Here is a 13,049-nt window from a genome sequence, read left to right on the forward strand (position 1 = left end):
GGGTAATTGTTTCATTGTATAACATATTATATACAGTATTTATATTGGTATGTATAGGTCCGATCACACACAGTCACATAATTAACGCCTTTATGATGGTCCTCTGGATAAATTCTATTTTATTTTTCAAAAAGTGACTAAGACTTACATCGCTGTATCTTTATCTCATCCAACCCTATCACAAACTGCACAATTCATTATCAAGCGGGTTAAAAGACGGTTTATTGTGTTTTTTTAATTATATGCAGGACGGCTGTTATATGGTCATTTTATACCACACGGCAAATGACTTTTCTATTTCACAATTTAATATAATCAGATGAATACGGAAACCTAACTAGACTTGAAACTTTGTTTACACATTAATAAGCCGTCTTATTGTTTTGATGACAATTTAACTAGCGAACTCCATTCAAATTAAAAGAAAGAAAAAATCACCAATTTGCTTTTGTTTTCTTTTTTTTAATAAAGTTAGAGGGTCAATACTGTTTGAATAGCCCGTAATTGTTTTTTTTTTTTTAGAAAAATATATAAACAAGAGAATTACCTGCTTCGGGGAAATCACTTCATTAATATCTAATGTTTACATCAAAATAGACTCAATAAATAGATCTACCTTGTTGAAACGTTTCACATAAAATTAATTTAATTTCTAAATTTATTATTAAACCATTTTAATACAAAAACAATATCAGTGGATCAGAAAATATTATACGTTATAGTAAAATTTTCGTGGAAAACATCGCATTTTCATTTTCTACAATATTCAGACCCCCCGGCCGCTGGAAATTCCCACGTGAAGTTCTGCTGTGTAATTAAATCATAAGCTTGGTTATTCAATGTACTAAATAATTTTATTATATCAAAATTTAAATAAACACAAATCAAGGTACATAAAATGTTTATTTCATATATTTTTTTTCTTTAAACAAATGAACACTCACCATAACCTCATCTACATTGACTAGAAGATACTACTGAGTCGGATTTCTTTCATCCATCGAGATCTCGTATTCCTTAACCACTTCAATATCAACAATAAAATACAGTTTCAAAACCAAGTTTAATAATAAAAGTATGAAGGATAAGTAATATGAACACGATGTCTGAGTTTGCATGAGCAAAAGTGGACAATGAAACTAGATTTAACTTCATGTAAATTATTGCTGGCATTAATTGGAATTTTGACTTTATGTTTATATTTAAAATTTCCACAGCATCTTTATATTTAAAGCAAATAAACAATATTAGGAAAATGTTTATACAGTGTGATACATTTAATAATTTGAAAGCATGTTTGAACGGGGTCTCAGAAGAACTAAGTATGACTAGATATAATGCTTTCTTCTTAAGCATTTTATAAAACGTTTGTAAATATATATATATATATATATATATATATATATATATATATATATATATATATATATATATATATATATATATATATATATATATAAATTACGAAGATTATCATCACATAACAACAACTATTGTGTACGATTGAGATCTATAATTAAAGTTGAAATTCACATTTCTCTCATAAATAATGTTCAAATCCATAAAAAAGCAGTATAATGATATCTATGATAAGTTAACTGTCATTAATTATAGTCATGTTTTCTTAAAAATAAATTTAAATTAAATGTGACTAGTAGACTATACTTTTGGGCAAACACGGATGAGTTATTTTAGACATTAACCCTAACTAGGTTAAACACACATATCTGAAACACATGAAACCAAGCGTAGCAATGGGTTAAAAGTTATACAAGAAAACTGCAACACTACTATTTCTAAACACACAACCATCAGTTAAAAATTGTTTTCACATATTCCAATTTTAAAACAACAGAAAAACCTTAACCATGCCGGGTCTAGAAACTGGGAAGGCCTAAATACCGCACCACCTGACTTAACGTACCGTTTCACAATCCAGTTGACAGTCTATGAAGTCGGCCTGCCATACTAAAAAATACAGAGGTGAACATACACTGACGAATCAGTCCAGCACACCTGTCTAAATACTGCTATTCCAGTACAGGCCATGTAACATTTAAAGATGATGGAAAACAATTCCTAATGTCGTATGACTAAACACCTTTGACCAAACATTAAACTACGCCTCCTTCCATTGATTGGTTAGTTAATTGAAAATACTTCCATTGATTAATTAGTTGATTGAAAATACTTCCATTGATTGGTTAGTTGAATGCTTATGTACAACATTGTACTAACAGTAAAACGTATCAACTGATAATCAGCATTAACGACGAAACTATTCATCCATAACATCAAATTAAAAAATCAACCATAACTATAAAACACACTGACCTTAAGGCCTTAAAGACTGCATAAATCTGCTATGAAGATTCAATAGCCATAACAACAACAAAAAATCAGACAACTGAGATCAAATAAGTCAGGCACCCAATAGTGACGTCAACAACCAGCGTTGAGCAGCCGTTTCTTGTAGACTTGGTGGCTGTTAGAATTGTGGTTGGCGAGTGTGGTTGGTGTGGAGGTGTGGTAGCCAGGTTTAAAGTTGGGTCAGTCTTGACAGTGACCTCAGGAGAGGGGAAGCTATCGAAGACTTTTTTAGCAGCATTAAGGAGAGGGAACCGTTCCCCTTGACAATACTGGAACAAACGAGATTTGAAAGGATAAATTTACCGCATTATGACTATGAAATGCTAGAAATTACACATGTATTATACAATGCCAAAAATATTATACACCCAAAATTTTAAATAATGGAAGTTGTCTACTATAAAAAAATAGAGCTAACCAACCTTCCCGCTGAAGTCGTCTTGATCCAACGACCACATCATAATGCCAGCCACGCCCAGGCTTCTAGTCCATTTAGCCTGTGGAGAGTTACATCTATAATTAGATTAGAGCGCATGGTAAGTTGTGTGGTCATAGGTCACCTGACTATGTTGAGTGACAGTGAGTAGTAAATTATGAATTCTTGGGATAGACTCTTGCTATTTTGTAAATGTATTCTTTTTGGCGGGTAAGGAAGGAGAATAAACACAGTTTGAGGCTACGTGTTTAGTTAGATACATATTTAAAGGCGTGTGGTTGTTGGAGAGTTTGTTGGAGTAGATCAAGATCTTCCGTTTTTTTTCTTCTCAATCTCTCGTATAATAACTGGAATGTGTGGTCAACATTTGGAATTATCGTCTCTACATTCCCAACTGAATATGGGTATGAATTAGAGCTGAGTAAACTCTTATCTTTCTACGATCTCCTTCAATGAAGTCAAATTTATTCAACAAGATGCTTCAAATAAAAAAAATGAAAAAAAAATACAACAAAACTTCTCTAGTTAAAGACCTGAAATAACGTATTAACATTCATAAAAAAAAATCAGGGTCAGATAACATGACCTTGAACTTACCTTGATGCGGACACTCTCGGGGTCCTCGTACCCTACCCAGTTGTTACCCCACACCAGGTACGGGGACTTCTGTACGTCATCGAAGTAACGTCTGGCACCAGGCTGTCTCTTGACGACTAGACAGATCTGTAAGGCAGGGGTAGAAGGTTGCATCACAGGAGAACAAATGTTGCAATATAATTGTAAAACAAAATGTTACATGATTGGTGTGAAAAGGCAAGAAAACAGGAGTAAATGATTGTATAATGTAATAATTAGACGAATGTAGATGATGATCACTCATCAATTCTACACACAAGATTTACAAATATTTCAAGGTATAAAAAATGTTAATTTATATCAAGTTATGATCACAAACCAAATTCACTACAGTAAAAGACACATTCACTATAGGTCATTTTTAATGTATGTTTTAGTCTAATTAAGCAACCTAATTAGATTTGAGTCTGATTGGGTGACCTACCTCAGGGTAGGTCATACCGTTCACCAGCTGATAGTGACTGCTAGTCTGCCTCTGCCGAGTGGTTTTCGAACCCACACCAAAGGCATTTTCATCTTCCAGCGTCAACCAACGACCAACCCCGGTAATGCCAAGCACCATTTGAGAGAAGGGCAGGCCCAGCTCTTTGTAGTAGTGGACAGTCCAGTTCTGGAAATGTCGAAATAAATTGTAAAATCCTCCAGTTACTAAGTGAACTTGTGCGCTAGAGAAGTGAACTTGTGTGCTAGAGAAAGAACGTGTGTGCTAGAGAAGTGAACTTGTGCGCTAGAGAAGTGAACTTGTGCGCTAGAGAAGTGAACGTGTGTGCTAGAGAAAGAACGTGTGTGCTAGAGAAGTGAACTTGTGCGCTAGAGAAGTGAACTTGTGCGCTAGAGAAGTGAACTTGTGCGCTAGAGAAGTGAACGTTTGTGCTAGAGAAGTGAACGTGTGTGCTAGAGAAGTGAACGTGTGTGCTAGGAAGTCTCACCGTGCTAAGTGTGGGGTCAAACCTGACGTCAGGTGTTGAGAACAGCGGGCTGTTGAATGCTGTGACGTTGGCGTCCTGTGACGTGTAGTCATACGTCATTATGTTGACGTAATCCACATACCTGCCATAACAACAACAGTGACGACACATCAATTTTAGAGACAGAGAGATCCACACATAGAAAAAGACAGAGAGATTCTAATCAACAAGACACTAAGACAGACGATAGAACAAATAAAGACAAGACAGAAAGCCGGTTAAACCTACTTGGCTATTTCTGGAATGTCAAACCCGGGGTCAATGAACTGTCGTCCGGCTGGTGCCGCTATGGTCAGCAGCAGACGAGCCTGTCTTGTGTGGGCAGACTCCACGTCAAACCTAGACCGCAGCATCTAAAGTGCAATTAGAATTCACGCAGTGGTCAAAGATTCGTTGCAAGTCGAATATATTTATACATTTGGAATCCATCTCATTAATATCTTTAAATTGGAATTAAAGTTCTAAATCTTGGAATGTTAAAACTATAACTATACACATTAGGTATCATTGTCAAAACTTTCCCTTCTTTTCATAAAGTAGCAATTTTGCTACAAAGTAAAATATCTACCCATAACTTTAATTTAGACAACATTTACAAATTAGAAATTTGAATAAACTGTATTTATGCAAGATTTCCTTTCAAGCACAATCATACAGGAAAACGACTACAGGCGTGTTTAAACGCACACAATCTGACCTTGAGCAAAAACGCGTAGGTATCCTTTGTATGACTGTTCGGGTATTCCCAGTCTATATCCAGGCCATCAAAGCCGAATTTTCTGAGAAACAGGATGGTCGAGTCGGCAAACGCCTCGGCTATTTCTTCCGACTGGCTGACTGATGTGAATCCTGCGCCATGTTCCTGCTGACCCCCCAGAGAGAGAAGCGTCTTCAGGCCTGGGTTGGACCTCTTCAGTTCGTTAAACTTACTGGGGATTGGTTAACGCTAAAATTACTAAGGAGAAGGGAGTAGTTAACTTTAAACTTAATTGGGAGAAGTTAAACGTACTCGAGATTAGTTAACACTAAACTAACTGGTGATTATATGTTGTTTGAAGTTACACTTTTATGACCTTTATACGACAATTGCGCCTATACGGTATAGGTTAGACCGCCTACACTTTACGCTGCCTTGTAAATATAGAATTTCAATAATCATTAATTATCTTAACAGGGTATGAAAATCATTGCTCAATATACTTAGACAATTTGGAATGATAAACTTAGTAATCAAAAATAATTTATAATTTTTCGGAATTACTTCATTTATAACTTCAAAATGTTTAAGGGAAATAACCTATGGCTTTGTTAATTTAAATTAAACATAATTGTAAAGAAATTCAATAGATGCAAAGTGGGAAAGACTTTCATCACATATTTTAAAAATAAACGTACGTTTAAATATTTGTGTATGAAACTTTGTCAATTATGTATGTTTCCTTGATATTAAAATTGTAAAATTTCCGTAATTTAAGAATTAAAACCCTTAGCAGTTATTAATGCATAATTTTTTAAGATGTAAAATTTTAATTTAAAAAAGTATTGCAACATTTTCGCTTATCTGTTATTATTCACTTTCTATTCGTGGTTTCTCTAAGATAATAAGAATTTAGCTAATTAGGATTTCTTTTTGAAACTTTGTGTGTGTTTCTATTTACATTTTATACATTGTAAGTACTTTTTCTTTTTTATTTCTTGTTTGTGTTGCCAGGCCCCGTGTGAGCCTCACGCTCAACTATGTCGGAAAAATACATTAAACGGCTATTCTTGCCTAAGTTTGGCTAGGCAGGACATGCGCCAAAAACTAGACATTTTCATAGAAGCGGGATTTTCTTTGGCTACTCTCATAAAAAGAGCTATGTATGTTATGCAGCCTATCACCAGCTGAATTTGAAGGTCTGTATAACTATGGGACACTGCGTAAATAGTATGTCACCATTAGATCAAAGGACCTATATGAGAAAATGCACCTAAAGGAATTTCACAGAGATTTGCCACCTGGGGTGAGTTGGGTCTGGCAGGGGATTAGGAAAATTGTGTGACAAGCAGGCAACAACAAGGTGGCAGAAACACACTGTTTAGAAACTTCATATGAAACACCTTGATACAGCAACCGTTACATAGCTAATCTAAACACCTTGATACAGCCACCGTTACATAGCTAATCTAAACACCTTGATACAGTCACCGTTACATAGCTAATCTAAACACCTTGATACAGCCACCGTTACATAGCTAATCTAAACACCTTGATACAGTCACCGTTACATAGGACCGTTACCATCACCACCAGACCCACACCTTCTACATGCTACCAGCCACACCAACATACTTGTAAAATACCACGGGGAGAAGGGGTGCTGAAGGCAGCGTATAGGATCCATACAACATCCACACCACGCAGCATACAACTACAGACTAGCAAACAAACGCTAATTGAGTTTCGTCTAGACCGCAAACAAACTTGCACCTATATCTACCTATAGCAAACCCACCTGCAGTAACAATCAGTAAGCAAAGCAGGTAGATGGCATTCCTACATGTGCATGCATATATATATATATATATACATATATATATATATATATATATATATATATATATATATATATATGTATATATATATATATATATATATATATATATATATATATATATATATATATATATATATATATATATATATATATGTATATATATATATATATATATATATATATATATATATATATATATATATATATAGTAAGATAACATTTGTTATGACGGTTCTAACACCCTCGACTAGCTGCCACCAACTTCCACAGTCAACCCACCTATACATACAACCACCGACACAGTCAACCCACCTATACATACAACCACCGACACAGTCAACCCACCGGTATACTTAACTACCAACACACTACCCCACCCACCTATATACATAACTACCTACACACTACCTGTATCGTCCACCTGGTGACTCCTCTGTCTCTGGCCACCGTGACCTTAGCGTCCTGGAACTGGTATCCAGAACACCAAAGGCGTAGATAAGGTGGGTGCATATGGAAGGGTCAATGTCCTTAAAGTCAAACTTGGCCACCTCTGATTCCCTCTGGTGTGTCCAGTTGGTTACGTAACACACACGTAACTGGCCTAACACTAAAATATTAGACAGGGGCAATATGATTGGACTATTCAATTTATATATATTTTGCAATGTTAATTTATTTAAGTCTATTTATTTCAAAAACAAACTATGTCAATAGACATATGAGTGTTATATAACGTATTATGTTAGTATGTGAAAACATAGGACCCACCAGTTGAACTAATGATAGCAAGTGACCAGGTCAAAAAGTGTAACATTGTCATCCTGTCACTGGCGAGACGTCATCGATCAGGGGTCATCGAGAGGTCATCGACCAGAGCAAGTTTTCCTGTAAAGTTGAAAACATTTGAAATTATTCAGTTATTTTTTACGTTGTTTATTATTTCCAATAGTTTGTCTTTAAAGAATTTTATAATTTATTTATTTTAATCGTTTTTTTCTACCATTTTTTAATCATTTTAAATTTTAATTTTCTGATGCCGTCATGTTTAGTAATAGTTTAAATTAATCTAGTTTTGTATGTGATTTATTTTATAATCAAATTTAGAAAGCATAAAATCATTTTAAAAAAACACACTTTTTTACCTATAAATTATGTTGTATATCTTTTAATTGATTATTTTACCAATAGATGTACGTGTTTTTTAACTATTGCGAGCTGGATTGACAGAAACATTGTTTTAATTTTTCTTGAGCATTACGTTAGCTATGTCAAATGGCATAATTTTAGCCCCACAAAACTATTTTCTCAAAAAATGTTTCAAGACTGTTTCAGCGGTGATTACATTCTTAAATTATAATTTTAAACGATATTTAATTTTTTCTTTCTGGTTTTACTATGCAATTTTGGTTTTTAAAAAAGTACTTTTCGGTATCAACCTGGACTGGACAACTCTTCCCTGTCCCTAGCTGACCCTGACCCAGATGTTTGAGCGTGTTTGGTGTTGCTTTAGCGTCTGAACTCAGCGCGACTGCCGCTGGCCACTGTCAATAGAATCTAATGCGCATGTCAACATTCGGGACTGGACACTGGCCAGTTTGGACGCTGAGTTGGTCGGCAAATGTGGCCAGATAAAAATATTGTTTGTGGTAAGGTCTGACAGAGCACAGTAAGCCGATGTCTTTAAAAAAATAACAGTGGTAAGATGTCCTTAACAGGATAACACAATGCTGAAGAACATTTTAGACAACAATTGTTGTTTTCTTTATATCGTAGATTGTTGTCTAGATGTTAGACTTCACAATGTTACATTAAAAAGTAATTGCTTAGATTGAAACCGTAGGATTATTGCATTTATTGTAGGATGGGTGTGGCTATTATGTAGGTTATATTGAAGGATGTGTGTTGCTGTTTTCTTGGCTGTAGGAACTGATGGTGTAAAGGGATAGGCGAGGGGTTGGTGTAAGGGAGGTAAGAAGGGATTGGTGTAAAGGAGGTAAGAAGGGATTGGTGTAAGGGAGGTAAGAAGGGATTAGTGTAAGGGAGGTAAGGAATGAAGGAGATGTAGACTCGATGAGACAGGTAGACTGGAGGATGGGAAGGTAAACTTAGAGGTGAGGGTAGGGTAGTAGATAGTGATTTAGGGGGTGGGCTAGTGATACATGTATCTTTTAGCACACGGGTAGACAGTTCCTATATGGGACAACGTGGCCAGAGTACTGCACTCGAATATTTAATCCGGAAGTCTTGAGTTCGAATTTGATTTTGTAGGTGTACCTGAGTCCACCCAGCTCTAATGAGTACCCCACTCACGCGAGGTAAAGTAAAGTTGTCTGGGCTAAATGCTGACCACTCCACACTACATCTTAATATGTGCTGGTCAAGACACAGAAGGGCTTTAGTTCATCGTGTTTTGAAAGAATAAATTTCATTTATAAAATGCTAACCGTATTAAAACTTTTTACTTCTATATGACTGACAATCTGAAGGCGCAAATAAACAGACCTAAAGGAGGACACACGCAGAAAAAAACAACCAGATTTACATTAAAATAGCTGTGAATGATAAATGAATATTAAACATCGGGTTCTGTTTCATTTACACAAAAACAGTTTAGACTATCCAACAAACCAACCAACATTCCTTAAAATTATTTCATTTTCATTTACTAATGCCCGTTTTCATTTACTAATGCCCGTGTTCATTTACTAATGCTCGTTTTCAGGTTACAATGATTTTAAAGGCATAATGTTAGTTTTTTTTTCCTGACGCAATTAGATTCAAAAGAAAGTCAGAGAGACTGTCTGGAACACTGTAGGCACTTCAAACATCTAGCATCTAACTAAGTTACATAACTATTAACTAGTCAAACGAGTAAATAACAGAGGAAATAAATTGTAACTTACATGTTGTAGTCTTCCTCTCAGCCCTCGCATTTTTCACGTCCATTTCGTGCAAACATCAGTGGCCGAAAAAAACAGGGACGCAACTCGTGTTTGACGCTTTACAAGGGAAATAACTGTAATGACCGGCTTTTAAATTAAACAGTAGCAGATCGCGAGCGGCGGTCATGGAGAGTTTTTTTTTTCACACGTTGACACAGGTAGCTGGATGGTTACACACACCTGGGGGAGGGGGGGGGGGTGTGACTTTACAGGTAAAATATGAACCGTGGTTCAAGGACATCTACAGCAATGTTGACTTTAAACGGTTTGTACTTCTGTGCATTCTCAAATCTGAAACAAAAACATCAGGAACATGATTTAATGTCCGTCTTTAAGTTTTGATGTAGAGCGCAAGAATGGCATAGTTGTATACTATCTTCAAAGGGGGGGGGGGGCTTGTTCACGAGAAAATGGGGGGGGGGGGGGGGGTTACAATGGTGGTGAATTGATGTTTCTCTTGCCTCAGGGGCGAACAATCAACAATAAAGGGGTTTAATCAAGATCTGTGATATTATCTCACATGTGTTATATGTTGATATTTCAGCGCAGTCGTTGTATGTTGGACTGTGGTCTAGGAAAAAAATAAAACAAGATAAATAGGCAGCAACATACATTTCTAGAACCGCATACAAAACACCATGTTAAAGACTGGTGTATAATTAATATTTGGTCTATGGTTAGGATTTATTTTAAGTTAGTTTTGGGTTAAATATTTTCGTTTTTAGTAATACAGCGTATAAAAAATGTGTGTATGACTAATCGACTGGTATCTCCATCTATTTCCATAGCGATAATTTAACACATTGTAAGGTCAACTAACTTCGAAGTAAAAAAAAATGGGGAACGAAATAATTTATGAACCAAATTGTATAGAAAGATCTGACAGTAAAAAGTCATATTAACTTATTACTATATATTTCAAGCTTTAATAACAACCTAAGCAAAATGTATTTAAGCTTACCATCAGAATAATAGATTATCAAAGATGCACATTCAACACATTTTAAAAACCCACTAAGTTAATGATATGGTAGAACCACGAGAACATATGGCATGGTAAGATAGTTATGTGTGTTGTCAGGGATTACCTCTTAACTTTAATTAATCAGTTTTCGTCTGTGTGTGTTTGGGGGGGGGGGGGGGTGGTGGTCTAATTATAATGATATTGGTAGTTAAGGAGTTAACGTTTTAAAGTTATTATTTAGGAAAGTCGTTGGCAAGCTAGTTGATAATATTTTGCTTTCTCTCGGTACACGATAAATGTGCAAATACAATTGTATAAGTATGCAATACCATAATTAAAATGGTCGTGTTTTTAGACGTTTTAAAGAGTTTACTTGTGATTTTTCTTTTAGAACTTTTTGCATCTACGATTGCTTTTCAATGTGACTACTGTTATTATATTTTTACTATGATTTTTAAAAAATTTAAATTTGCCTGCTACCTTCCTTTCTTCTTATCAGCCGTTAATAATAACCAGGATGGATATTCTCACCCCTACCCCCCACTCCACACTGACAGGACCCCACTTAAAGCTAAAGACCTTACCCCCACTTGCTCCCAAGGACACCGTGATACTTCCTCTTCGGATAAACACAAGTTGGGCTATTTGTTTGACTACTGATACGTATAAGTATGTATACATTTTTCTCATTAAATGTCTAGGATAGCAGATGTTTACTGTTAAATCTCTGAGAATTCTATTATCAGAGATTAAACTAATCCCTTAGCTTAAACAGTACTGTGGTAGCTGTCGTTGGTAGAGATTATACTATCAGTTTATTTAAAATTAGTACCTACCTAATTCAGCCTAATTCCAGCCAAGGGCAAACAATCATTGGTGTCTGGAATGCTCACCCCCCCCCCCCCCCCTTCTCCCCATGGAACATTTAACAAATTGCAACATTGAACCACTTTGTTGTAATTCTGAAATCAATAATTTGGAACAAATCTTAGCAGTTGCTCAGGAAACTTAAAAACAAACGCCCTTATCTTGATCATTTGCCTTCAGCTATCTGACTATAAGTACAGTGTGAGCCAACAGATTAGTGTATTGTGGCTCTGAATCTTTTGCCTTAGTCGCATCTAGCATTAGAGCCGGCTGAAGTAAGTCGAAATGTGTGCATCTGTTGTTGTCTTTAAATAAGACACGTTTCAATGTTTCTGTCCATTTATTGGATACAATGTTTAAATCCCCATTGACTAGACTTATATCCAGCATTTCAGCTACGTAAATAAAATATCCTGTTGCTTTGAAATATAAATCTTAAAGGTTTATAATTTAAACTCTAACAGAAAGCTACTTTTGTTCGTAATTTGAAACGCCCGTAAATCGGAACATTCGTAAACCGGAAATTTCCAAATCTGAATCATCATTTGATAACGATGTATTCCAAGAATAACACAGAGACTGTCAATCTGTATTATCAGTGTTAAGATACTGAAGTCTAGTTATTAGTGTTAAGATTTTGAGGTCTTGTTACAGAAATCTGAAAGATATTTCTGTTTGTTTAGTGGTCATGGATAAAGGAAAGTATCTGTCTCTGGGCGGAAGCGCTGTTGGCAGCGTCGGCTTCATCTTGATCTCAGCCGGTGCCGGTACGGGAGGGTGGATCTCATCAACAGTGAAATCAACGATAGGTGGCGAGTTACCGTCACTAAAAGACACGATGTCAATGTTTACTAGCTTGGGAAGTGGTGAGCCATGTAAGTATGGCATTTGTCAACACTGTATTGTGAGGAACCATGTAAGTATGACATTTGTCAACACTGTATTGTGAGGAACCATGTAAGTATGACACTTGTCAACACTGTATTGTGAGGAACCATGTAAGTATGACATTTGTCAACACTGTATTGCGACGAATCATGTAAGTATGACATTTGTCAACACTGTATTGCGACCAACCATGTAAGTATGACATTTGTCAACACTGTATTGCGACCAACCATGTAAGTACGACATCTGTCAACACTGTATTGCGACCAACCATGTAAGTATGACACTTGTCAACACCGTTTTGCGACGAACCATGTAAGTATGACCTTTGTCAACTATGTATTGAGTATTAACCGAAATAAAAAAAAATAATCCGTGCTTCAATTCAAGCATATAATTGGTTAAACTTTATTCTTGGTTGTTCAAAATGACGCAATACGT

General features: G+C 35.7%; 1 protein-coding gene across 1 annotated transcript; it reads right to left on the reverse strand.

The window, feature by feature from the left end:
• Positions 1-2,134: 2,134 nt before the first annotated feature.
• LOC131947031 (chitinase-3-like protein 1) lies at positions 2,135-9,916 on the reverse strand. Its single transcript, XM_059308114.1, has 10 exons — positions 9,851-9,916; positions 7,716-7,832; positions 7,356-7,554; positions 5,108-5,339; positions 4,639-4,763; positions 4,372-4,492; positions 3,867-4,052; positions 3,404-3,529; positions 2,793-2,867; positions 2,135-2,639 (listed from the first exon to the last, which is right to left on the reverse strand). The coding sequence occupies exons 2-10, from the start codon at positions 7,765-7,767 to the stop codon at positions 2,400-2,402; spliced, it is 1,356 nt and encodes a 451-aa protein (XP_059164097.1). The 5' UTR covers positions 7,768-7,832; positions 9,851-9,916; the 3' UTR covers positions 2,135-2,399.
• Between the last annotated feature and the right edge of the window lie 3,133 nt (positions 9,917-13,049).

The sequence above is a fragment of the Physella acuta genome, unplaced genomic scaffold (assembly GCF_028476545.2).
Source record: "Physella acuta isolate Inbredline_101_S28 unplaced genomic scaffold, ASM2847654v3 ptg000579l, whole genome shotgun sequence".
Classification (NCBI taxonomy): domain Eukaryota; kingdom Metazoa; phylum Mollusca; class Gastropoda; family Physidae; genus Physella; species Physella acuta.

Bases quoted from the DNA above. Each gene is read 5' to 3' on its own strand.
- LOC131947031 (XM_059308114.1), bottom strand. From the start codon at position 7,767: ATGACAATGTTACACTTTTTGACCTGGTCACTTGCTATCATTAGTTCA. The intron at 3,530-3,866 runs GTAGGTCACCCA...CCTGCCTTACAG, and splicing joins ACGGTATGACCTACCCTGAG to ATCTGTCTAGTCGTCAAGAG. The intron at 2,640-2,792 runs GTTGGTTAGCTC...CGTTTGTTCCAG, and splicing joins AAGACGACTTCAGCGGGAAG to TATTGTCAAGGGGAACGGTT.